Source organism: Mustela nivalis (genome assembly GCF_964662115.1).
Source record: "Mustela nivalis genome assembly, chromosome: 9".
NCBI lineage: Eukaryota > Metazoa > Chordata > Mammalia > Carnivora > Mustelidae > Mustela > Mustela nivalis.
Window position 1 is genome coordinate 68,658,702 of NC_139028.1, and position 26,016 is coordinate 68,684,717.

The 26,016-nt window shown below is 47.5% G+C and overlaps 1 protein-coding gene and 1 long non-coding RNA gene across 9 annotated transcripts in view; one reads left to right on the forward strand and one right to left on the reverse strand.

Annotated features, from left to right (window-relative positions):
* DNHD1 (dynein heavy chain domain 1) overlaps window positions 1-24,585 on the forward strand; it is a 75,036-nt gene extending 50,451 nt beyond the window's left edge. For 6 of the 8 annotated variants that reach the window (XM_082682911.1, XM_082682914.1, XM_082682913.1 and 3 more), the window contains 19 exons: window positions 5,968-7,582; window positions 7,751-7,956; window positions 8,154-8,358; window positions 8,434-8,536; window positions 11,930-12,079; window positions 12,333-12,515; window positions 12,667-13,098; window positions 13,276-13,747; window positions 18,564-18,854; window positions 19,081-19,233; window positions 19,409-19,587; window positions 19,719-20,678; window positions 20,879-21,065; window positions 21,220-21,342; window positions 21,426-21,627; window positions 22,636-22,727; window positions 22,898-23,047; window positions 23,211-24,019; window positions 24,202-24,585. In XM_082682911.1, coding sequence (XP_082539037.1) covers window positions 5,968-7,582; window positions 7,751-7,956; window positions 8,154-8,358; window positions 8,434-8,536; window positions 11,930-12,079; window positions 12,333-12,515; window positions 12,667-13,098; window positions 13,276-13,747; window positions 18,564-18,854; window positions 19,081-19,233; window positions 19,409-19,587; window positions 19,719-20,678; window positions 20,879-21,065; window positions 21,220-21,342; window positions 21,426-21,627; window positions 22,636-22,727; window positions 22,898-23,047; window positions 23,211-24,019; window positions 24,202-24,552 — 6,863 coding nt within the window. In that variant the 3' untranslated portion in view covers window positions 24,553-24,585. The remainder of the gene's footprint in view (window positions 1-5,967; window positions 7,583-7,750; window positions 7,957-8,153; window positions 8,359-8,433; window positions 8,537-11,929; window positions 12,080-12,332; window positions 12,516-12,666; window positions 13,099-13,275; window positions 13,748-18,563; window positions 18,855-19,080; window positions 19,234-19,408; window positions 19,588-19,718; window positions 20,679-20,878; window positions 21,066-21,219; window positions 21,343-21,425; window positions 21,628-22,635; window positions 22,728-22,897; window positions 23,048-23,210; window positions 24,020-24,201) is intronic. The other 2 variants (XM_082682915.1, XM_082682916.1) reach the window with 2 other exon arrangements.
* Window positions 5,552-8,530, reverse strand: LOC309840659. Its single transcript, XR_014298738.1, has 2 exons — window positions 8,489-8,530; window positions 5,552-5,710 (listed from the first exon to the last, which is right to left on the reverse strand). It is a non-coding gene; the product is annotated as an uncharacterized lncRNA (long non-coding RNA).
* Window positions 24,586-26,016: the final 1,431 nt, after the last annotated feature.

A 26,016-nucleotide genomic window follows, 5' to 3' on the forward strand; every position in this document is an offset into this window, starting at 1 on the left:
GAAAGAGTCAGTGAATCCTGACTGTTCTGAGGAACAGAAATATATTGACTATGAATAGAGCTTTAGGCAGGGGCGCCTGGGTGATTCAGTCTTTAAGCATCTGCCTTCAGTTCAGGTCATGATCCCAGGGTCATGGGATCAAGCCCTACATCAGGCTCCCTGCTTGGCGGGGAAGCCTGCTTCTTCCTCTCCCACTCCCCCTGCTTCTGTTCCTGCTCTGGCTGTCTTTCTCTCTCTCTGTCAAATAAATAAATAAAATCTTTTAAAAAAATAGAGCTTCATACACACACACACGCGCACACACACACACACACACACACACACACACACACACACACACACATAACTGGAGGTCCAGAAGGAGAGAGAATAGGGCAGGAAAAAATACCTATGAGGAAATAATGGCCAAAATTTCCCCAAATTTCTTGGAAAATATTAACTTTTCAAATATAAAGCTCAGTTATCGCCCAAGTAAAATAAGAAGAAGAAAACCACACCTAGGCACATCATAGTCATATAGCAGAAAATCAAAGAAAGAAAAACCTTGAAAGTGGTCAGAAAAAAGATAAAAACATGTTACGTATAGATAAATAGTATTAAGAGTGATGGTTAACTTCCCATCAGAAACAAAAGAATCCAGGGGATAGTGGAACAACACATTTCAAGGACTAAAAGGTGGGGGCAGGGGAACCTGTCATCTTAGAATTCTCTATACAGTAAGGATACCCTTCTTGAAAGCAGATGAAATGAAAGTATTGCAGATGCATGAAAGCTGGGAATATTTACTGTTGCTACAATTGCTCTGTAAGAAATGCTAAAAGGGACACCTGGGTGGCTCAGTTGGTTAAGTGGCCAACTCTTGATTTCAGCTCAGGTCATGATTTCAGGGTCATGTAAGATCAAAGCCTGCAACAGCCTCCGTGCTGGGTGGGGATCCTGCTTAATATTCTTTCTCTATCCCTCTCCCTCTGAACTGCCTGCCCACCTCCTACCCCAGCTCCCTGCCCCCTCACTCTCTCTTAAAAAAAAAAAAAGCCTAATAGATGTTCTTTAGGCAGAAGGGAAATAGTGTCATATGGAAACTCAGGTCTACAGAAAAGAATGAAGAGTGCAAGAAATGGTAAATATGTGGGTGCATATAAATAACTATCTTTTTCATCTTTTAATTTCCTTAAAATACAGTTAAGAGTTTAAAAAGAAAAGTAATAACATTTGTATTTTTTTCAAATTTTTAAACTGTAGTTAGTTAACATACAGTGCAATATTGGCTTCGGGAGTAGAATTCATTATTCATACTTACATACAACACCTAGTGCTCAACACAAGTGCCCTCAATACCCATCACCCATCTAGCCTACCCCCCACCCTCCTCTCTCCATCAACTCTCAGTTTGTTCTCTGTCTCTTATGGTTTGCTTCCCTCTCCCCCACCTTCCCGTATGTTCATCTCTCATTTGCAATGATGTAGATGGAGCTAGAATGTATTGGGCTAAGTGAAATACATCAGAGAAAGACAATAGCATATTATTTTACTCATATGTGAAATTTAAGTAATAATAGTTTTAGATGGAGTTGATAATGTATGGAGAGGTAGAAAATAAATTGGAACACTAGTAAAAGGATAGGGTATGGAGCAATGAGTAAAAATTATACTACTGTAAGAGTCTTACATTTGTTCAATGTGAAATAGGAAGTGGGAAAGGTCAGGTATGGAGTATTAAGTGGCATGATATTACTTAAAAGTATCAACACATTAAGGAGGCATAATATTACCATAGAAAAAATCACTAAATAATAATAGCAAAGAGTATAATTTAAAATACATAATATTTTAAATATAAAAAATACTTAAGTTATGTAAGAGGAAGGAGGAAATGAGCAGTAGAGAAGTTAAAAATAAAAGGGAAAATTAGAAGAAAAATGACAGTATGATGGACTTTAAAACAAACATATGGGGCGCCTTCATGGCTCAATGGGTAAAGCTTCTGCCTTCGGCTCAGGTCATGAACTCAGGGCCCTGGGATCGAGCCCCGCATCGGACTCTCTGCTTGGCAGAGAGCCTGCTTCCCCCTGTCTCTGCCTGCTTCTCTACCTACTTGTGATCTCTCTCTCTCTGTGTCAAATAAATAAAATCTTAAAAAAAACCCAAAAACCAAACATATGAATAGTAACATTAAATGTAAAGTCCTAAGCACTCCAAAAAGTCCTTCAAGATAAAGGATATTACCAGAGATAGAGAACTGGACATCCCCTAATTAAAAGATTTAATTAATCAAAAAGATATCAAAGTCCTAAATGTATATGCACCTGAAACACCTTCAAAATATATTTTTAAAAAATGGATAGAACTGAGAGAAATAGCAGGTACAAAAATCATAGTAGGAGATTTAACACTCCTTTCAATAATTGATAGAGCAGGAGAGAGGAAATAAGGAAGTAGATCTACATAACACTATCAACTATACGTACATTTATAGAACATCATACCCATTAAATGCAAAATGCATTTTCTTTCCAAGTATACGAGTAACATTCTCTAAGACAGATGATATGCTGGGCTACAAAATAAGTCTCAACAAATTTCAAAGGATTAAAATTTATAGAATATTTTCTCTAACTACAACAATAAAACTCATTAATAACAAATACCTAGAAAATTCCCAAATTCTTTGAAATTAACACACTTCTAGGGGTGCCTATGTGTGATAGCTAAGTGTCTGGTTCTGGATTTCAGCTCAGCTCATGATCTCAGGGTCATGAGATTGAACACCACGTCAGGCTCCATGCCCGGAGTGAAGCCTGCTTATGATTCTCTCTACCTCTTCCTCTGCCCCTCCCCACCCTCTGCTCTCACACTCTCTAAAAAAATAAATAAAATAAAGTAACACTTCTAAATAACTCATGCATCTAAGAAACCACAAGATAAATTAGGAAATATTTTGAACTGAATAATGAAAGCAAAATGTTATCAAAATCTGTGGTATGTAGCTTACACGGTATATCCCCAGAATGCAAAGTTGACTCAACTTTCAAAAATCAGTGTAATTCATGACATTAACAGAATGATGAAAAGCGTAAGATCATCACAGTAGATAAGGAGAAAGCACTTGGTAAAATTCAACACTATTCATGGTAACATTCAGCAAACTAGGACTAGAAGGGAAATTTCAAAGTTTGATGAAGAGCATCCATTAAAACCTATAGGTAAGGGGGCACTTGGGTGGCTCAGTGGGTTAAAGCCTCTACCTTTGGCTAGGGTCATGATCCCCTGGGGTCCTGGGATCGAGTCCCGCATTGGGCGCTCTGCTCAGCAGGGAGCCTGCTTCCTCCTCTCTCTCTGCCTCCCTCTCTGCCTACTTGTGATCTCTCTCTGTCAAATAAATAAAAAAATAAAATCTTAAAAAAAAACCCTATAGGTAAGTACATAACCAACGGGTGAAATATCGAATACTTTCAGAGATCAGTCACAAGGCAACAATGTCCACTTTCACTGATTCTATTCACTATTGCACCAGAGACCCACACCAGTGCAATAAGAAATAAAAGCCTTAAAATTGGAAAGACAAAGTAATACTGTCTCTACTGATGTACAACATGATTTTCTACCTAGAGAATCATAAGGAATCTACAACAACAACAACAACAAAAGTGAACCCTACAAAACTACTAGAATAAATAAGTGAATTTAATTTGGTGGGTCAGGGCACCTGGGTGGCTCAGTCTATTAGGTTAAGTATCTGCCTTTGGCTCAGGTCATGGTCCTAGCGTCCTGGGTCCCAGCCCTGGCATCAAGCTCCCTGCTCAGTGGGGAGTCTGCTTCTCCTTCTCCCTCTGCCCTTCCACTCCATTGTGTGCTCTCTCTCTTGCTTACTCTCTCTCAATTAAATAAAATCTTAAAAAAATAATCTAACAGGGTCATAGGATACAATCTATTGATATCATTAGTATTTCTATATCCTAGTAACAAACAAAAATTTTAAGTATAGTTAAAATATCATCTGGAAGCTTAAAATATTTAGGAATAAACTTAGTTAGAAATATACAGTAAAAATTACTAAATATTGCTGAGATAAATGAGACTTAAATTAATGGAGAGATATACCAGGTTCATGGGTCAGAGGAGTCAGTATTATTAAGATGCTCATTCTCCCCAGATTAATCTATGTCTGAGCAGGCTTCTTCTTCTTCTTCTTCTTCTTCTTCTTCTTCTTTTTTTTTAAGTGACAGGATTGATAAACTCATTCTGAGACTTATGGAAATGCAAAAGGCCTAGAAGAGCCAAAATTACTTTGGAAAATAAGAATAAAGTGGAAGGGCTTATACTAGTTATTTCATGGCTTACTATACAGCTATAGTAATCAAGAGAGTAGGGTATTGGTATAAGGACATGGATACAGATAAACTAATGGAAAAAAAACCCAGAGAATCTGATATATGATCATATGTGGTCAGTTGGTTTTCAACAATTGTGCCAAGATAATTCAACAGGGGAAAGGGTAGTCGGGTAGTCCTTTCAATGAATAGAGTTAAAACAACTACATATCTGTGTGCAGATAAAAGGGTACCTTAAATCCTACTCCATGACATACACAAAAATTAATTATAAATCAATTAAAGATCTAAATGTGAAAGCTAAAACTACAAAACTTTACCAAAAAATGTTAAGAGAAAAATCTGTGTGACCTTGGTTAGATGCAATGATTTCGTAAATATGACACAAAAATTAGATCTTAGGAAAATTAAAAACCTATGTCCTTTAAAAGACATTCTTAAGAAAATGAAAAAATGGGCCATAGACAGAAATATGACACACATATCTGAAAAAGGACTTATGCTCAGAATACATAAAAAAGCTCTTACAATTCAGTAAGAAAACAAACTCCATTTTTAAAAAATGGTTTAAAAAAAGGAAAGATTTGTGAGTGGCCAATAGCACATGTATGTAGCAGTATTAATTTGTATCGTCAAAACCTGGAAACAACCATCAGTATTGTAGCGGACCTACAATTCTGGTATTTTTATAATGGAATGCTACCACTCCAGTAAAATGAAACACACCGATGCACACAAAACATGGGTGAAGCCCAGAATCATGCTGAGTGAGAGAAGCCAGACTTGGCAAACTACATACCATATGATTCCCTGTATTTAAAGCTCTAGAACAGGCAAAGCTGTGGGGTGCCTGGGTAGCTCAGCATCTAGCTCTTGGTTTCAGCCCAGGTCATGGTCTCGGGGGTCATGAGATCGAGCCCTGCATCAGGCTCTGGGCTCGGCTGAGCACAGAGTAGGCTTGGGATTCTCTCTCTCCCTCTACCCCAACCTCGCTCTCTAAAATAAATAAAATGAAGTCTTAAAAAAAAAAAAAGTAAAAGAGGCAAAGCTAATCGATAGTGATAGAAATCTGATCAGATAGAACTTCCTGGGAGCGCGTGGTAGGGGATTGACGGCAAAGGGTCATGAGGGAACTTTCTGAGATGATGAAGCATTCTAAGTATCACTGGGGCAGCAGTTACGTGGGTGGATACATTCATCAAAACTCACTGAACTATATATTTAAAATGCATACATTGTATTTTATATAAATCATATCTTAATATTGACTTTACAGAAATGCACATGTGCTAATTCCTCCTTCCGATTGTGATGGCTGCACTTCTCTCTTCTTATGGTCAGATCAGGTCTCCATCCATCTCAGCTTCCAAACCTTCCGACTGTTAGTGAATAATTGGTCACAGAGATAGGGTTTGTGGGGAGAAGAAAGAAGAAATTACTCACTTTTAGGGAGAGTGTGGGTGGGGAGAGATCAATTTACTCAGACATGACCGAGTCCCAATGCATCAGGTGTACAAAACTCTTTTAGAGCCCTGTGTGCGCCAGAAGTAAAGCCAGTGAAGCAGGAACAGGAAGAATGGAGTGACACGGTCATGCGCACCCCTGCCTATCCTCACTGTTGGTCTGTGTCCCACAGACCCCGGGAAGAGCTGCCAGCCAGTGTTGGAGACTCTGCGCCAGGCCGTAGATGGCACGGTGTATGGCCACAGCACCTTGGAATTGCAGACCCTGCAGCCTGTAGTCAACTTCCTTGCCACCGCCACAGTGCCAGGCTTCTGTGAGCGCCCACTGTGTCCACGCCTCTTTCGACTCTTCACAGTGCTGGCCCTGGGGAGTGTGACCCAGGCCATGCTGCTGAGCAGGCACACACCAAGCATCCAGGCCTGGCTTGAGCGCTTTCCCTCTGTGGAACGGGAGGTGGTTCTAGCAAAAGCCCTGGTCCAGGCCTCGCTGGAGGCCTGGGAGGCGGTGGGCAGCTGCTTTCTGCCCTCCCCCCTCCACCCACATTACCGCTTCTCCCTGCACTCTGTGAGCCAACTCCTGGGTAGCTTGCAGCTGCTGCCCACCAGGATGGGCTCCCGGGGCTTTCTGGACTGTCCCAGCCATCAGGAGCACTTGCGCCGGGTGTCGGGCCTGCGTGGCACCCGCCTGATGATTATGATGGCCATGCGCAACATGGTGCGTCTCTGGTTGCACGAGGCCCAGAGAACCTTCTGTGACCGACTGGACAGCCCCAGGGAACGCTCCTACTGTGCCAAGCTGCTCCTAGGAGTAGCTCAGAGTGTCTTCTGCTGTGGACCAGCACCCCAGAACGGGGGCAAGGGCTCTGAGGAGGAGGAGGAGGAAGAGGAGGAAGAAAGAGTGCCTGAAGTGGAATCCGAAGGAGAGCTGGCCCAGTGGGAGGACTTAATAAGCAACAGCGGCAGTGAGACAGAGGAGGAGGAGGACCCTTACAGCCTGGATGTCACCACCAGCTCACCCTCCAGTGATTCAGGTCGAGCACCTTCCATAGTACCAGTAAAGAGGGAGACCATAGAAACCCTAAGTCCAAAGATGAGCCAGGAGGAGGGCACAAAGGCTTCTGGCTACAAACTCCAGTTAAACAGAAGCAAGATTTGGTGGCAGAAAACAGCCCAGATGGACCTGGCCTCACCCCTTCTGCTACCAGTGCTACTACTGCGCCCCCAGGAAAAGCCCTCAGACCTGGTCTTCAGTCAGGAGCTAACACTAGGGTCCAACTCTGAGAGCCCCAACTTGTACCTGGAACGGCAATGGGAGAGCCTGGAGGAGCAGCTGTCCACTTCTGCTGCTCAGCTGAAGCTAAGCGCCCACCTGGCCCGGTGCCACTCCATGGCCAAGCACGTGGCCCGCCTGGTCCGGGTGCTGGCCAGGCCCCGGCAGCATGGCCTGTTGCTCTCCAGGGCTCTGGGTACAGGGCGCCGTACGGCCATCTCTCTGGCAGCTAGCATTTACCAGGCCCGCCTCTTCCATCTGCCATCTGGCTCAGAGGAGGCCATTCTCCAGTGCCTCCGGGATGCCAGCTGGCATGCTGGAATGTTAGGCCAGCCAGTGGCCCTGCTGGTGCCCAAGGGTGTGGATCTCACTACCCTTCATCGTCTGCTAGCCCTGGCAACCTGGGGCAGTTTCCCTGACCAGTATACAGAGGCAGATCTGGACAGCATTGAAGAACATCTCCCCAGAGAAAACCTTAGTGTCAAGCAGAACATCAAAAAGGAAACGCTGTTGCAGAGGTGAGACCAAGAACCCCATGTGAGGTGCTGCTCTTCTCTTGCTCTATGCTGGCCAAAGAGCTGCTGTGAGGGCTCAGAAGACTGGGGCTAAGGGTTCAGGTTTGGCACTGGGCTTAATGGGAAAACAGGGATAAAGGGGAGCATGGTATCTGAGCCCCTGGCCCACAGGTTCTATCAGCAAGTCTGCAACCACCTGCACATGTTCATCCTGATTGGAGATGACCAGATCCACGGGGAGCTGCCCTCCACCCTTTTCCTGAGGCTTCTTCAACTGGCCATTGCTAGCATTGACCGCTATGAACCGTGGGACCAAGATTCCCTCATCAGTGTGGTCCGGTACTACCTGGAAGGTGCTCAGAATGTATCCACTGATGGTAAGCCCTTTCTCCCTGTTCTCCCTACTACTCTCAACCAGGTTTTAATGAGGATTCAGGTCAGTCTCCCTGTCTCTCTCTTCCCAGAACCTAGTGATCCCCTTCACCTTTTCTGCCTTCCTTCCCAAATCAGAAGAGGGTCCCTTTTCTTACCCGTTCTCCTGTAAGCTCACAGACTAAAGTCATGCCCATTTCAGACTCTCTGAAGTGCCCAGACCTCCAGGCGTCAATTCCCAGGGTGGCTAAAGCCATGGCTCTCATTCACCTTTCGGCTGTCAGCTATTATGGACACCTATGCCCCGAGTTGCCACTCGTCACCCCCAAGACTTTCCTAGACTTTCTGGACACCTTCACACTGCTGCAGCAACAGATGACTCTGCAGATTAAGAACAAGTTCCAGCGGTGAGTTGTCCCATTTCCTGCCCTGTACCTCCTTCTGCTTCCTTGGGCCCACTTATTGGTACATATTATCTCCAGGATCCAGAATGCCTTGGGTCATCTGAGAATGATTATTAAGAAGCACAATACCTACACCAACTTTGTCTTCAACTTAGAACAGCTGCTGAAAACCTCCCGCAAGGTAAAGAGGGAGAAGATTATGATGTATGCACAGTAGGGTCAAAGCAGGAGCCCACAGAGGGCTTTGGAGGAACCAACCCTGAGTGAACCTTTGTTCTTATCTTCCGAGAGTACCCCTTTCCCCAGGGGATCTCTTTAATCACTGCTGCCTCCTCCTCTAAACTTTTGAGTTTAGGCTCAAAGTTCCCCATGGCACAGCTGAGACCAGGCTGATTCTTCTAAACACAGGAAACCCCAGTGTCTGCTTCTGCTGTCCTTACTATGTACTTTGATGATGGGAAGTCCAATTTACTTCCCAAGTAAATTGTATACATCCCCATCAGGGATGAGGCAGAGATTACTTTCTCACAGTTGCCTCTACTCTTACCCTTTCTTCTCCTTGATTCTCTATCGTGGCTCATTGGCACACCTCTTATGTCCCTCCTTTTTCCCTGTACAGCTTTGTCCCTGTACCTCTTCCTTCCACAAAAATACCAACTATACAGGGCTCATACATAAACTGGGGAAATGTGGATGGTAAATTGACATTTTTAGGCAAGAAGCAGAAAGAGATTGGAATGGTACACTAGATCTTGCTGTCCTCAACTTCTTTCATCACCCTCCTCTACAGGACATCTCCCAGTAACCAATTCTCTTCTCACCTCTCCCTGTGCTCACTCCCTGAGAGTTCCTCCAATACAATTCTCACATAACAAGAGAGAATTTTTCTAATCCAAATTTAAATCCCATCATTTTTAATAAGAGGAATTCTGAAACAGCTTTCTTTTTCTTCCTGCTAAACAATGCTTTGGTGAAGGTTCAGTGATTACCTCAGAGAAATAATCTAGTGGTCAACCCACACACAGACAAATGCTTCCCCCCTACTGGGCTTTTAGGCCATAAGCTCCCAATGCCTAGACTATCTCTTTTGATGGATGTCCCAGGGCTCTCACCCAGTGCTGCACAACTGTAGAAGTCTGGCTTCCATTGTATCCACATGCATGGTTGTCATCGTGTTCTCTGTAAATGATGCCCCCTAGAGTTCTCCTAGTACTAGTGCCCTCCTACCATCTACCACCAAGGATCACTAGCTTAGATGAAATCTCCAGACTACTGAGATTAAAAAAAAAAAAAAGAAAGAAAGAAAAGAAAAAAAAGTTCACAGAGGGACAGGAATGGCCTCTCCCATGTTTTCCAAATTCCAGTTTCTTGTCTTGGGTCCTACCATTTCCCAAGACGATTAATACCAGGAATTGTTGATCTGGCTTAAAAGTGCTTTTATTCTTTGACCCCTGGGTCAGTTATATTAAAGGACAACATAAGAAGCCCCAAATAGGGGCGCCTGGGTGGCTCAGTGGGTTAAGCCGCTGCCTTCGGCTCGGGTCATGATCCCAGGGTCCTGGGATCAAGTCCCGCATTGGGCTCTCTGCTCAGCAGGGAGCCTGCTTCCTCCTCTCTCTCTGCCTGCCTCTCTGCCTGCTTGTGATCTCTCTCTGTCAAATAAATAAATAAAATCTTTAAAAAAAAAAAAAAGAAGCCCCAAATATGGATAAGAGATGTTCATGGTGGGGGTACCTGGTTGGCTCAGTCAGAAGAGCATGCAACTCTTAATCTCAGGGTTGTGTGGGTGTAAAGATTACTTAAAAATAAAGCTTTAAAAAGAGAGAGGTGTTCAGTGTCAGAGGCATTCAGTGTCAGGTCCTTTGGCCATTCACTCAATAATCATAATAGTGTGTACTTCTTTCAGAGTTCCCTAGGAAACAGCATTACCATCCACTTAGTATTACCACCCACTTAGTTAAGCCAAATCCCAGGAGTCATTCTGGAGTCCTTCATCTCTCTTCTCTCTCATATTCGGCTGGTTCATTTATTCATTACCATACTCTGTAAAAATTAATTGAACTTCACTCTTTTTGTCTACCCACTCATTAATATATATGCCTGTGTCTACATAGAGCTATGTCTACATCTAAATCTAGGTCAATAGAATCCTTGCTACAGCTTTCTGAGGTGGCTATCCTTTTCCCCATTTTACAGATGGGAAAACTAAGATCCAGAGAGATTAGGATGAGGATTAAATGATCTCACATGGACAGCATTTGAAAGTGCTGGCACACAGTAAGAGCTCAGTAAATGATAGCTCCTCCTAATAAGAAAGATAAGGTACTGTACTGACCTTGCCTTCATGGTGCCTAGTTTACTGGAACATATGGATTCATCCAGGCAATTACAAGACAGTGTGTTATGACAGAGGAAATCCATTGATACTTGATACTCTGAAGTATCGGGCACGGGAAAAGGCCCAGAGGTGAGAGAATGTGTGCCACATTGGAGGAGCTGAAAGTCAGGAATGGCTGGAGAGTGGGGTGCTGGGGGAGGAGAGATAAGAGGTTGGAAAGTGGAGTTGAGCCCTCCTGGGCATGGAGGCCTCATAAACCAACTGGGAGAGTGATGAGTGTTCAGGAACATGATAGTGATGGTATTTGGTTTCAGCATAGAGAGTGGAGTAGAAGAGAGCTGAATAGGTAGTGAGGGAGCCCACGCACGGGCAGGGGAGCAGACAGGACAGACTGGTAGGAGGCAGACCTGAACGGACTTGAAGATGGGCTGGGCTTGGGGGAATAGAAGAGATGGAATCAGGGTAACGATAAAGTTTTCTTCCTTGGGAAACTTGGGTGTATTTTGCCATAGTTCTCTGAGAAAAAGAACATGTGAGGAGGCAAATAAGGTTGTAAGAGATCTGAGGGGGCGTAGCCAAGACGTTCATTTGTGGACATGTGGAGTCTGAGGGGCCTGCGAGGCATCAGAGAGGAGGTTTCCACTAAGCAGATGGATACATGGATGTGGGGCTCAGGAAAGAAATCTGGTTTGAGATAGTGATTTGAGAGTTTTTAGAACAGAAGTGGTTATCAAAGCCATGAAATTAGGCAGGATACATAGAAGTGTCGAATGAGAAGATAGGGAGGCCCTAAAATGTTGCCAAGGGATGGTAGAGGGAGAGGTGAAGAAAGAGCAGCCACAGAAGTTGGACAAAGCCAAAGGATAACACAGAGTGATGAAAGTCAAAGATAGACAGTGCTTCAAGAGAGCGGGAACTATCTTCTGTAACAAATGCCACTAATGGGTCAAGTAAGATAAAGAGTATAGCATAATGGTTAAGCATACAGACTTTGGAGTCAGACTGCCTAGGCCTGTATGGCAGATCAGGAGAAGCAAACACCCATTGGAGCTGTTCATACACCAGTAAGTGACAGTTCCAGGGCTCAGTCTTTATCTGGGGACTATACAGAGTTCAACTTGGTCATCCTGACTGTCAAGTGAGGACTGCTGGAGTCCCACGCCCACAGGGCTCCCTTTGGGATAGTCCCACCTGGCCCAGGATGTTGAGCTGCAGAGCCTGGATCTCTGTTTACAGAATGTGACCACACTTCAGCAGCAGCTACAGAAAGGCCGGCTGCTCATCAAGCAGCAGCTGGCAGAGTGTCAGCAGCAGGAGAACCTCATTGAGACCCTGACCAAGCAGCGGGATAACCTGCGGGCTCAGCACGAGGCTTTCCTGGAGCAGGTGGGCTCTTCCTGCTGCCTGCCCTGCACTGGTCCTCTCCTGTGAGGGGACAGCCTTTCATAGGAGAGATGCCCAGAGGAGAGAATGGGATGGCTTGTCGTGGAGTCTTCTGGGGGAGGGGAAAAGGTGGTAGGATGACTTCAGGAACTGCCCTCTTGGGAACCCTGAGAAAGAAGTGATCCCTCCTGACAACACCTTGAAGGAAGAGGACACTCTGGGAACTCACTTCCAGAGTGCATCTCTCCTCATTTAGATGGGTAAGGCCTTCCTGGGACCCCTGAGCCAGCTGCAGGTGGCTGACTTTGAGGAGATACGGAGCTATCGAGCACCACCAGAATCAGTGGTCCAAGTGACCGATGCACTGTGCGACCTGTTCCACTGTGAGACAGGCTGGGCCAGTGCCAAGCAACTCTTATGCACCGAGGATTTTTACCAGGTAGGGAATGTGGAGCTCAATGGAGGAGGAGAGTGGAGGCCTAAGGCGGTGGCGGCGGGGGTGAGGGGGGCTGGCGGAGTGAGGTGGTTGGGGCAAGGTTCTGAGCAGAGCACCTATGTCTGCCTTTACCTCTCTTAACACACTTTCCCAGGAGCTGGTGTTCTTCCCTAAGGAGAAGATGACAGACTCAGAGATGATAAAGCTAACCCAAGCTCTGAATGCTCCAGGGATGAGTGATGCAGCTCTGCGGGCAGTAAGCATACCCGCAGCAAACCTGGCCGCCTGGCTCTGGGCTGTTCTGCGCTACGGGCTGGCCCAGCGCCGAGGACTACCCACGGGCCTGCTTCTGCGGCAGATAGAGGCCACACTGGCTCGGGAGCAGGCCCACCTGGGCCGCTGCCAGTTCCAGGCCCAGGAGACCCTAGAGCACAATTTGGATCTGGCCAAGACACTGGAAGAGGCCCGGGCTTCAAGCAACCAGATGATAGAGAACCTCAGTCAGGCTCAGTGTGGCCAATACCACAAGTGGCCAATCAAGGCTGCACTGCTCACACCCGTGCACTCCTGGACTACAGAGCTCCAGGTAACCAGCCCCTCCCGGATTTCCCCCTCAAGTTCATTTCTGCACTACTGCCCCCAACTCCTGGGCTGCTCCCTGGGCCCTCCCTGCCACACTTTCCTGCACCTCCTGCCTTACTCCTTCTCTGCCTGTACCTTCCTCGCTGGCCCATAAGCCCTCCCCTCTCCCTTCTCATGCCAGAAGTTGAAGGGGGACTGCCTGACTGTGTTCGGAGACGCCCTCGTGTGTTCAGCTGCTATCATCTACCTGGGTCCTTTCCCGCCGGTGCGGCGCCAGGAGCTACTAGACAAGTGGCTGGCTCTGTGTAGGGGCTTTCAGGAGCCCCTGGGTCCAGATGATGTGGCACAGGCATGGAAGCAGATGCAGAAATCTGTCGTCATGCCACCAAAGAACCCCCTGCTCTCCATACGCTCTCCCTTCAGCCTTCTGTCCTTGCTGAGCTCTGAATCTGAACAGCTCCAGTGGGACCGAGACCTGAAGCCCCAGGCAAAGTCAGCCCGCCTGGCAGGCCTGCTTCTGAGAAGCAACACCCACTACTCCAGTTGCCGATGGCCTCTAGTGCTTGACCCCGACAACCAGGCCCTCATCTGGCTGAACCCGCTGCCTCAGCAAGAGACTAGATCCTTGGTCCCAGACCCCACTGAGCACAGAGGTAAAGCCAGGGATGATGAACACAATGCTTCTCGGGTATCTGAAAGGCCAACAGTCTTGGCCACATGTGGTCTTCCGTTTCATAATGAAGACACTAAATTTTTGTGGCCAGGGTATCCTAGACTTCATCAGCCCATATGATATTAATCAATTAGGTCACATTTGCATCTTAGGGCCTATTTTGCAATGATTCTGAATCTACATGGCTGACCAGTCTATGATCATCCACTTCCCTGGTCGACCCAGCACTCTTAGAAACTTGGCCTACAACTCAGAACCTTCCTTACTATCCAAATTTACCCCATGTTCAGGAATTCTGGGGAAATATTTCTATTAGCTCTGCTTGGAGCAGAGACCCATCTGGGTAGAGTATCAGAAGGATGTGTTTCCTAGGGGAAGGAAATAAGGGTGTTGTGTAGGGGAAGGAGAAAGGGTGTTTATTTTCCAGAAGAAGAGGTTGGGAATGGCACTGGGGAGAATAATAGACATCTATAATGGGCTAGGTAGGTAAGAAAGTCGTCTGTAATATGGGCTCTTTAATCAGGCTCTATAATCTGTCTGGGTCACATATCTGCTCTTTCCTAGCTGTGTAAATAGGGCAAGGTACTTAATCGCTCTAAGCCCAAATGTATTTGCAATAAAATGAGCATCTTAATTATACCCATCTTAAAACATATTAAGACAATTCATGTAAAAGGGTTTTACACGGTGCCTAAAAATAATAAATTCCCCAAAATGTTAGTGTCACTACTAATGTATTACTGCTACCATTATTCCACTCCATCCCTTGGCTGTCCAGCACAACATGCCACTGTGCCCATATCCCATTACACAAATGCCCATGACACAACTATTCCATGTAAGTGAATTTACCCCCTCTCTAATAAGAGACACCCTGAAGAAACCTCCAGCTGCAGCGTCCAATTCTGAGTCCAAGAACCGTGAACGATGTTCACAGTTCTTGATCAGACCCAGATGTGGCTCTTTGTGATTCTGTAACCTATGACAGAGTGAGTACATGCTAAATCTTGCCCTAGTAATATACCTGATACGCAGAGTAAAGCAAAATCAAACCAAGATAACTACAGTAAATGTCCTGTTTAGAAACTAGGTAAGGGTAAGAAACTCACACTTGTCTATTGGTCTTCAGCATGTGCTGTGTGACACCAGACAGTGACAGTAAAGAGAATGATTAGCATCATTCACTGGCTATAGCGGGAGTTCTTGGATAGCCACTTGGGCTGTCCTGAGTTCTGATGAACAGTATACTTTTCCCAGTTCACTGTCCCCAGTGCTATCTGTGAAAGGAACATTGGGCAAGAGTCTCCTGTTTGTAGCTGTTCTGCCTTACATACCCACTTCCTATTGGAATGGCATGGGGCCTTAGGATTTGCCTTAAAATGAAGCAAACACGGATCACTTATTACCAGACAGGGGATTTTCTAGCTAATTTCTTTAACTCTCTCACTTTTTTCCTTCAGATTGCATGCGTAAGGACTCTATTAGCTATTAACCAATGCCAGAAATCTTGGCATATTCTCATTCTTGAATTTAAACCCCACTTTTTGTCTTTTCTCTTAACACTGATTCTAGGGACTCTAGCAATCCCACTAAGCCTTAATGTAAATGTCACCCATCTAAACCTTGGCCTTAACCTCAGAGCTGTAGTAATGAAACAGTCTGAGCAGTGAGCTTAGGCTAATTGGCTATGGAATGTAACCCCTATTACTTGGGGCTGTATCCCAATCAAAAGGGGGAGGTAGACTGTTATGTTTGTCAAGCAGGGAATGCTTAAAAAGAGAAGTGCTTGGGATGGACCTGGAGAATTAGACTTCCCTGATTTTCCAGGCTCTTCCAATAGCCAATAATTTTCCTATTCCATGCAATATAAGGTAGAAAATTATTTTTACAAATCAGCAAGATGCATGAGTATCTGATCATCTGTAGTCTGAAATTGCTTGATATGTAGAAAGGAAAGGAAAGAAAAGCAGAAAGGAAATTTCTTTAAGTTTTTTTCTGGAGGTTGTTCCTTTTATCTAACTAGAGAAGTAGTCAGCATGCCTTCTACTAAATCCACTGAAGTTCAATGAGCATATGGTCCAAGTCCCATGAGATAAACCAACTGCTTACCCACAACATAACCTAGCAGGGAGAAGAAAAATCCACATTGCCCCTCCCCACTACTAATTCACTGTATCAGCTGGGAATGCTATCATGATCAGTAACAAAAGCTCAACTTAGCATGGCTTAAGAAATAAGAATTTAGGGGCGCCTGGGTGAGTCGGTGGGTTAAGCCTCACCTTTGGCTCAGGTCATGATCTCAGGGTTCTGGGATCAAGCCCCGCATCAGGCTCTCTGCTTGGCAGGGAACCTGCTTCCCCCTCTCTCTCTGCCTGCTTCTCTGCCCACTTGTGATTTATCTCTCTGTCAAATAAATAAAATCTTAAAAAAAAAAAAAGAAATAAGAATTTACTGGGGCACCTGGGTGGCTCAGTTGGTTAAGCGATCGACTCTTGCTTGATCTCAGCTCAGGCTTGGATCTCAAGGTCATGAGTTCACGCCCCACATTGGGTTCCATGCTGGCTGTGGAGCCTACTTTAAAAAGAGAGAAAAAGAATAGAAAGAAGGATTTATTGATCTCACATTATAATAAGTACTGAGATAAGCAGGTACAGGGCTCCAGTACCGACTTCAAGTACCCAGATTCTTCTTTCTGCTCAATGATTGTTAGCATGTTGGCTTATCACATTATAGTGGGTTGAATGTAGTGGGTTGAAGCCTAACCCACAGAACCTATTAATATGAATTTATTTGGAAAAAGAGTCTTGTAGGTATAACTAAGTTAAGAACCTTGAAATGAAATCACCCTAGATTATCTGGGTTGGTTCTAAAAACAACGACAATTGTCCTTATAAGAGAAAAAAGAGAAGGCATAGGTACACAGAGGGAAGGCCTCATGAAAATGGAGACAGATAGTGCAGTTATATAGCCACAAGCCAAGGAACTCCTGGAACCAACAGAAGCTGGAGCCTTCAGAGGGAGTGCAGCTTTTCCAACACCTTGATTTTGGACTTCTGGCCTCCAGAATTATGAAGAAATAAGTTTTTGGGTTTTTTTTTCCAGCTACCATATTTGTAGTAGTTTGTTACCATCTTGGCTGCTATCCTGCCAAGAATCATGTCAGAGTTGCTGCTAGCCATCTCTGTCCCTTCTCTCAGGGAAACAGATCTTCCAGCAGTCTGGATAGTCGAATGCGGTAGGCAGAGTTTTGGCCCCTATCACTTTTGTCCTCCATTGTTACCCCTGTAACTAAGTTCCATAGCAGGAAAAACAGTAATCTTAATTACTAACCAAATGACCTTAAAATAGAGATATCCTGGATTATCTGTGTGTGCCTAGTGCACTAGGTACATGTGCCCCTCAAAGAAGCAAGGAAGGAAGAATAGACAGTCAGGGAGATCTGAAACATGAGGAAGATTCAAGAAACTGTTGCTGGCTTGAAGATGGAGCAGGCTACTGGGAGAGTGTGAAATAGAAATGAATTTTGTCAAAAACCAGTAAGCCTGAATGAGCACCCAAGACCCAGATGAGAACTACAGCCCCAGTTGATGCCTGATTAGCCCCGTGTAACCCCAAGTGGAGCATCCAGTCATGCTGTGTGGGGCTTCTAACCTTCTGAACTCACACATAATAAATGGGTGTTGTTTTAAGCTGCTAAGTGATAATTTGGGGTAATTTGTTAAGCAATAAGAAATGAATCCACTAAACTGCACCTGACAACCTCCACTTGCCTATTTCCTTTTTTTTTTTTTAAGATTTTATTTATTTATTTGACAGAGATCACAAGTAGGCAGAGAGGCAAGCAGACACACAGAGAGGGGGAAGCAGGCTTCCCGCTGAGCAGAGAGCCCGATGCAGGGCTTGATTCCAGGATCCTGGGACTATGACCTGAACTGAAGGCAGAGGCCTTAACCCACTGAGCCATCCAGGCGCCCCTGCTTAATACTTTTTTAAAAAAAGATTTTATTTATTTATTTGAAATAAAGAGAGCACAAGCCAGGGGAGGGGCAGAGGGAGAGGGAGAAGTAGACTCCTCACTGCTCAGGGAACCCGAGGTGGGGGTCAATCCCAGGACCCTAGAATCATGACCAGGGCCGAAGGCAGACGTTTAACTAACTGAGCCCCTAAGCTTAATACTTAAAAAAAAAAAAAATTCCTAAAATTCTTAAATTTAATACTTAAAAATATATATTATTTATCTTTTCCAGTTCCTGCAATAGAGGAGGCAAAGGAGAAGGGGACTGGGGAGGGAGCCCTCTGTGTCCACTGCACACCCCATGACTTGGCTAATTCCAGTTTATGGCCTTTCACATACAAGTTGCTACTTCCAGGCACTGATTTCTATTCACAATTCTTTTCATTTTGATAGAATTAGCTTAGGCAAAAAGAAATACATAGACTCTGTTAACCAATCTGGTGAAAGTTCAAAATGGAGCTGATTCAGGGATACCTAGAACCCCTCCCTGGAGTTTTAGAGAATTAATAATGACAGCTAACATTTGTTGAGTGCTTACTAAGTCCAGTGCAGAGCTATTCATGTCATCTTTGCAGTAACCCTGTGAGGTACCCACCAATATCAACCCCATCTTGCAGACGTGTTGCAGATAAAGAAATTGAGTCAGAAGGAGCTTAAGTGACTTTCCCAAGGTGTCTTCCTGTAGACCTTGCCTCATGAGATGGAGCCCCTGGGTGAATGGTGTTCCCTGGGAGGCTGGTACATCCTCTGAGAGGAGTTCCTCTGCATCTTTCTACCACAGAGAAGGGCTTTGTGAGAAATCAAGAAGAAGAAGAGACCATGGAAGAGGAAGATGACAGTAGTGAAGGGTGTGATAAGGCTAAGAACAAGACAAAAGAGCAGAAGACACAGGACAGGGAAAATGAGGAAGAGAGAGAAAAGGAAGAGGAGCAAGAGCAGGAGGAGGATGAGACAGAGAGGCAGGAGTCAAGGCCAGCCTCTGAGACTGGGTCTCTGCCCCTTCCCAACCTTCATGTGCTCTCAGGTGCTGACCCAGAGCTGGGTCCTCAGCTCCGGGAGGCAGCTGCCAATGGTGAGAACAGGTTCCCATCCACCATGTCCCCCTTCTGTGGCCCCACAAGTCTCTCACCCCCAGACTGACCTCAGCTCCCATCCTTAAGCCAGGCACTAACTTGTGGAAGAGCCCTAAGGGGATCCTCCTATTAGCCAGCGGAGAGCTGGTCAGAGCCAGATTTTGTGTGGCGGGAGGGGCGGGGGGCTGGCATGGTGGGTAGGGTGTCCTTGTCTTCCCCTCATAGGCCTGCCCGTGCTACTGACCAATATGGAGCTGGGCCTAGGGTGCCAAGAACTGCAATGGCTACTGCAGCGGGAGGAGCTGAGCCATCCCCAGGTGCAGCCTGGCTTCTGTCTCTATCTGAGCACTACTGTCCCCCTCAGTGCCTTGAAAAAAGGTGAGCCCTGGTGGGTAAGTTGCCACCACAGCTTTGTGGACACAGTGGGCCTCCCGCATCCCTCAGACTGGCCCCAGGCAGGCTCAGGACTGTGGTCAGGAGCCATATGCCCAGTACACCCCACCCACTGGCTTTGCCAAGGGGAAAGCTTAAGCATCTCCCATGTGACCCCAAGTGCTAGGTTATGAACTGCTGAAGAGGATGAATGTGCTGGATCTAAGCCTCAACATGGATACCCTGGAAGACCAGATGCTGCATGAAATCTTGTGTGCAGAGTGTCCCGAGCTCAAGAACCGCTGGGAGGACCTAAAGACCAGAGCCCTGGACAGCTGTGAATCTGTGAAGGCTGCTGAGGTGCCCGGGGGTCCCGGTTATGGGTGGGCATGAGCTTTAGAGGGGCCCAGGTACGGGGGCAGAGATGAGTGTGGATGGTTGCAGACTTCGTGGGAAAGGGTCAGACCCATGGAACAGGTGGCTGTTTGCAGGAGCGGCTGCTGCGGATGCTGCTTCTCCAGAATCCAAAACATCAGAATCCAGCTAAATTCCTGCGGGACATGGTGAGGGCTCAGGCAGAGCTATGTCAGCTGCGTGCCCGCTGCGAGGATCTAGAAGACCTAAGACTGCAGGAGGTGGCCTTGTGGGCACCCTATCGGCATGTGGTCTGGCACGGAATGGCCATAATAAAGACCCTTAGCCCACTGCAGAACCTGCTGCCCCTTTTCCGCATGAGCCCTGACAACTGGCTAGCAGCCACCAAGCGGGCTCTGAACAGCATGAAGCAGTGTGAGACTCATCAGGGGGAAGACCTGCCCAGCCATCTGCTGCATTTGAGAGTACAGCTGACCCGCCAGCTCCTGGGCAGCACTGTGGCTGCACTCAGCCTGACCCAAGTACCACTGGTGGGGGCCTTGGGTGCTCTGGCGCTGCTGCGAATGGCAAGGAAAGCACCAGAGCTGGAGAGGCTGGCATTCTGGCCTGGCCTGGCAGCCTCTCCTAGCACAAGCTACAGCAATCCAGGTGTGGCTCGGCCAACCTGGCTGGGGGTGAGAGCCTGGCGTGAATGTAGCATGTTGGAGCTGCTGCCCCCATTTGCGGGGCTGTGTGCGTCCCTGGCAGGCCACTCCAGTGTTTGGCAGGCTTACCTGTCCCTGTCATCCACGGTGCTGGGTCCAGCGCCTGGGCCTGGGCCTGACCCACTCAGCCTCCTCCAGAAGCTGATTCTGTGGCGTGTGCTGCGACCTGAGTGCCTGGCAGGGGCCCTGGCAGACTTTACCACTTGCCTTCTGGGCCGGCCCCTGGATGAAAACCTGGGTGCCTCCACCATACCCTTCGAACACAGTCAGGCTACTCGGCCCATGCTGATCTTGTTGCCACCACCTGGTCACCCCACAGCCACCAAGCATCCCCTGACCATCATCCAGAAACTGGCTGCCGGGCATGAGCAGGTTTGAGCCTAGTCTCTTGGCCACAGAGACACCAGACCCCTGTGGGCCGAGATGGGGTGTGGTGGCTCCCTCTCTAGCATTCTTACAGATCTTTCTGGCTTACTCAGGGATTTCTGGGGTCATTTGTGGCATTACGTTGTGTCCCTTGGGTAATCCTATGATCACTTTAAGTTCTCTGCCACTTCTCTGTTGGTCTTCAGGGGCAGAAGCATCTGGAGGTGATCGCTGTAGGCTCTGAAGCCTGGGACCCAGTCTCGGTAGTGGTCAGCACGCTATGCCAGGCTATGCATAGAGGGCACTGGCTGGTGTTGGAGAACTGTCATCTGATGCCCCACTGGCCAAAGGAGCTGCTGCAGCCCTTGCTGGGGCTGTTGGATGGAGCCAGGGGTGGGTCTGCTCCCTATTCCAGTTCCGGGCCCGAGCTTGATGCCCTCGCTCCTGTATCTCACTCCTGACCCCAGAGCCTCAAGTTTGTGTCCCTAAACTTGTGTCTGACCCTTTAACCCAGTGATTGATCTCAGCCCCCATATCTGACCCCTAGTGGTCTCGGACCTGGAGTTAGAACTGCCTCTAGTCCAACCCACAAGCAAGAGTGTGACGACTGTCCACAGAGATTTCCGTCTTTGGCTTATTTTGTCTGCAGAAGCTGTTGCTTCCTTACCAGGTGAGAAGTCCCCACTATGGCTCTCAGATTGAAGGAGGAGGGCAACTGTGCTATGCTGACCCAGCACTATCCTTCTGCCCCAGCGGTGCTGGCTCAGCACTCCATGCCTGTTTTCTGGGACCAGTCTCTGGAGCTGGGCCACATCTTGACTGACAGCTTGGAGCTAGCCCAGCAAGGACTCTCTGCACAACCCCCAGCAGGGATGCTACCTCTCCTCCTCTTACATGGCCTCCTGCTACACCGGCAGCTCTATGGAATGAAGCTGCAGGCACACAGGGGGTGCTGGTGAGAGACCCTTTTCCATCTTGCTCAGTCAGTCGTTCAGCAAACACTGAGCATTTTCCATATCCCTGAGGAGTACGACTAATTCCTGCCGGGGCAGCACCCAAGTGTGAGGGCAAGGGGAAGTCAAGAAAGGCTCACCCAAGGACTTTGTGCTCTCTCTTTGAATTGAGTCTAGGAAGCAGAGGCAGATCAGGTGGAGATGGGGCTTTTCTGAGTAGAGGGAACTAAGCTTGGCAGGAGGAAGATTTCATTGTGGCTAAGGTGGACATGTTGGGGGTTGAGCAGGGAAAGGTGAGACTTTGGAGGTGAGGCCCTCCAAAAGGGCCTTTAAGACCATGGTAAGGGGACTGATTTTATCCTGAGGACAGTGGGAAGCCACTGGAGAGTTTTAAATAGAAGAAACGTGATCCTAAGTATCTGTTGGAAAGATCACTCTGGCTGCAGTGTGGAGAATGGACCAGATGGGATAGGGCTGGAGGCAAGCAGAGCAGTTTTGTTTCTGTTTTTTTTTTTTTTTAATATTTTATTTATTTGACAGAGAGATCACAAGTAGGCAGAGAGGCAGGCAGAGAGAGGGTGAAGCAGGCTCCCTGCCGAGCAGAGAGCCCGATGTGGGGCTTGATCCCAGGACCCTGAGATCATGACCTGAGCCGAAGGCAGAGGCTTAACACACTGAGCCACCCAGGCGCCCCAAGCAGAGCCATTTTAGGAGGCTCTGGCACTCTGAAGAAATAAGACCATAGTATGGTAGTACCAGTAGGGATAGAAAGTAAATATGGAGTGAGGAAGAAAGGAGTCAAGGATGGCTCCCAGATTTCTGCCTAGGACAGCAGGAGGCTGGTATAGGAGGAAATGATGATTTCAGTGAGAGCAAGTTGAATTTGAAGTGCTAAGTAGCAATTACTTGTGAACCCTTGTGAGTTTGGAACTTGGGAGCCTGGGCTAGAAAGACCAGAGTCCTCAGCAAAGGGATGGTTCTGATGCCCTATTCCTGCTCCCCTCCCCCAGGAGTCAAGTGACCCTGACACAGGTCCTTCAGATCCAAGACCAGCTGTGGACTAGCCTTAGCAATCCCAGTGCTGCCATGCAGGAGCTGGCAGGTGAGACTCTTCCTGTCCCCATGTAGTCAGTCATCAGCGCTCAAGAGAGCCCTGAAAGGCGTGAGAGTGGGAGAGCTGGGACACGGACATAATTCCCAGCTTTGGTTTTGGTTTGGGAGGTGGTGGAAACTGGAGGGGCTACAACTAAGGGGCTCTGACCTTATTCTCAGCTTCGGTTTTCTATGGGGGTCCTTTGGGAGACAAGAAGGACAGGGAGGCCCTGATTAGCCTAACACAAGCCTGCCTGAACCCCAGCAACGGGAACTGGGCTCAACCACACACACCCCAGTATCTGCTGTCTACTCTGCTGCCCAGCCCAGGTAAGCTGCAGTCAGTACCTGTGTTGGGGTGGGGAACAGTCTGTGTAATGCCCCTCTCTCAGGAATCTGAACCGCGGTACCAACAAAGGTGTAGGAGGGGGCAATATTCACAGTTACTACGGGATGGTGGCTTAATGTGTCACCCCTCCCCTTCACCTCCAAGAGCTAGGGGAGCCGGATGCTTTGGCAGAGTGCAGGGCCCAGATGCACCTCTTGCCCACACCGCCAGAACCCCAGAGCTGCGGACTGAGTGTTGGCTCCCAGGCCTGGCTGTTACGGCGCCAGAGTCGCACACTCTTAAGCGCGCTGCAGCGAACTTTACCCACTTGGGTTCCTGCATCTCGTGGGAGCTCCCGACGCGCTGAAAAGCGGCTGCGGCAGCGCCTAGTGCAGGCCAAGCGGAGGCTGGAGTCACTGCGGGCTCTGCTGAGGGAGACCGCAGGCCAGGAAGAGTCTGACGCCGAGTGGGTGGTGCTCAGACTGAGCTCACAGCGGCCTCTGCAGGCCTTCCTCCAGACAGAGGTGCTGGAGCTGAGCCAGCTGGTGGGAGCAGTGCTCCGGGACCTGGATTGCCTGTTGCAGCAGCTGCAGGGTGCGCCCCCGTGTGCTTCCCCGCGCTGTGTCGCGGTGGCTCAAGCTCTCTGGACTGGCCGCCTACCTCCGCCTTGGCGTCGCCATGCGCCTGCCGGCCCACAGCCACCCTGGCACTGGCTGCGACAGCTGTCACGCCGTGGGCAGCTGTTGGTTCGCTACCTAGGCGTGAACACCAACGTACCAGAGCGCATCTTTCACCTATCAGCCTTTTGCCACCCACGCCGCCTGCTGCTGTCACTGCGTTGGGAGGCTACCTTTGCTATGGCCGCCCTGAACCAGTCTGTGCCTAGCTCGAATTTACCTGCCTTCCAAGGCTCCGGCTCCAGTGGGCTCCCCCATAAATATCAGGAGCTGAACAGCAACCCTTTGAACCTCCAGGTATCTTCATGCCCTCCCTCCATTTACACTTTCGCCCCCTCAAATCCCTGATTGCACCTTACAATTATCCCACCTTGCCTCTTGGTGATCTTGCCTGCTCAGTAGCCCCATATGCTCTCATACCCCTCCACTAGGACCCCTCAACTTTCTAGCTTTGCCTGATCAGCTTCTGGCACCTCTAGGTGGTGAATGATCCAAATCCTACTGTTCCAGAGATGGGGCTGCTGCTGATTGGGCTCCAGCTCCGGAATGCTGAGTGGGACCCACTAGCAGGGGCCCTGCAGGACAGCACCTGCAGCCAGCCCAGCCCTCTGCCTCCAGTCAGCGTCAGTGCCCAGGCCCGGCGCCCCAGTGACTTGCCACCCCCAGGCAGCCTGGCTGTGTATTCCTGTCCTGTGTACATGGAAGGGCCCCTAGGCATCACTAGGCTACACAGCAGGCACACACTGATGCACCTGCCCCTGCCCACGAAGCTCAGCCCCGCCACCTGTGACCAACGGAGGGTGTACGTGTGCAGCCCACCCTTGCTGTGAGCCCTGAAACAAAATAAAGTTGAGGTGATTCAATGAAGGATTTCTGAGATTTAGCAGTGCAGGTTGTCTGCACATGGAGAAATGACCTGCTGAGGGGAAGACCCAGTGTGTACAACTGAGAGGGGACTGTTGGTATCCTGTTGGGAGATGGGCCTGTTGGTCACACATCCCAGGCGTTTGGCAGATGGGGGTGGTTAATCCACAGGATCCTGCATCTTTGCCCGCCTTTCTACTGTGGTCTGAGTATTTGTGCTAAATCCATGATATATATATATATATATATATATATATATATATATATTATATATATCATATATATATACATGTATCATGTATCATATAACAAGCCATTAGTGTATGGCTAAGTGTGTGTATATATATATATATATATATATATATATATATATATCCCCCCCACAAGGGATATTTTTGAAGAGACAACATTAGAACTGAAAATGATTTTTTAAAGCCTTTGTTGTACTATCAAGAATGCCTCAATCTTTCCCTTCCAGTCACCCCCTCCGCTGTGATGGATTCTCCAAGTGAGTCATATACATTTAAAAAAAAAAAAAAGCCAAATAAGATACAAGGTTTTATGTGCTTTCAACAATTATTTTCTTTTAAAGATTTATTTATTTTTTGAGAGAGAGAGAGAGAGAGCGTGTGCACAAGAGCACGCAGACTGGTGAGGTAAGGGGCAGAGGTAGAGAGAAGCTCCGACTCCCCACTGTGCAGGGAGCCCCACACTGGGCTTGATCTCACGACCCGGAGCCAAAAACAAGGGTTAGACTGAGCCCCTCAGCAATTATTTACTGAGCACTCCTCTGAACCAGGTGCTCTTCCTGGCACTGATGAGACTGTCCCAGAGTGGGGAGACAGACAAGAAAAGGTCAACATCTGTGTAAATTAAATTTCATTTGTATGTGCTATAAAGAAAGTAAAGGAGGCTGAAGAGTTTGAGCATGACTAGAATGAAACAGTATCATTTGGGTGGTCAGGAGACACTTCCTGAATATGAGAAAGAGCTATTTGAAGATCTAGGAGTGTTCCTGGGTAGAACCCTCGGTAGGCGCAAAGGTCTTGAGGCAGGACAGAACACGTAGCTGGAGAATGGTGAACCAGAGGAAGGGTGATAAAAAATGACAGAAAAGAATAGACAGGGGTCAATCACATAGAATCTTTTCATAATGACCTTGTATTTTATTTTTATGATTTTTTAAAAGATTTTATTTATTTATTTGACAGAGATCACAGGTAGGCAGAGAGGCCAGCAGAGAGGGGGAAGGGAAGCAGGCTCCCTGCCGAGCAGAGAGCCTGATGTGGGACTCAATCCCCGGACCCCAGGATCATGACCTGAGCAGAAGGAAGTGGCTTAACCAACTGAGCCACCCAGGCATCTCTGTATTTTATTTTTAAAACCATCAGGAGAATCTAGTGCAGAGTATTAGGTATAAGAAGACATGA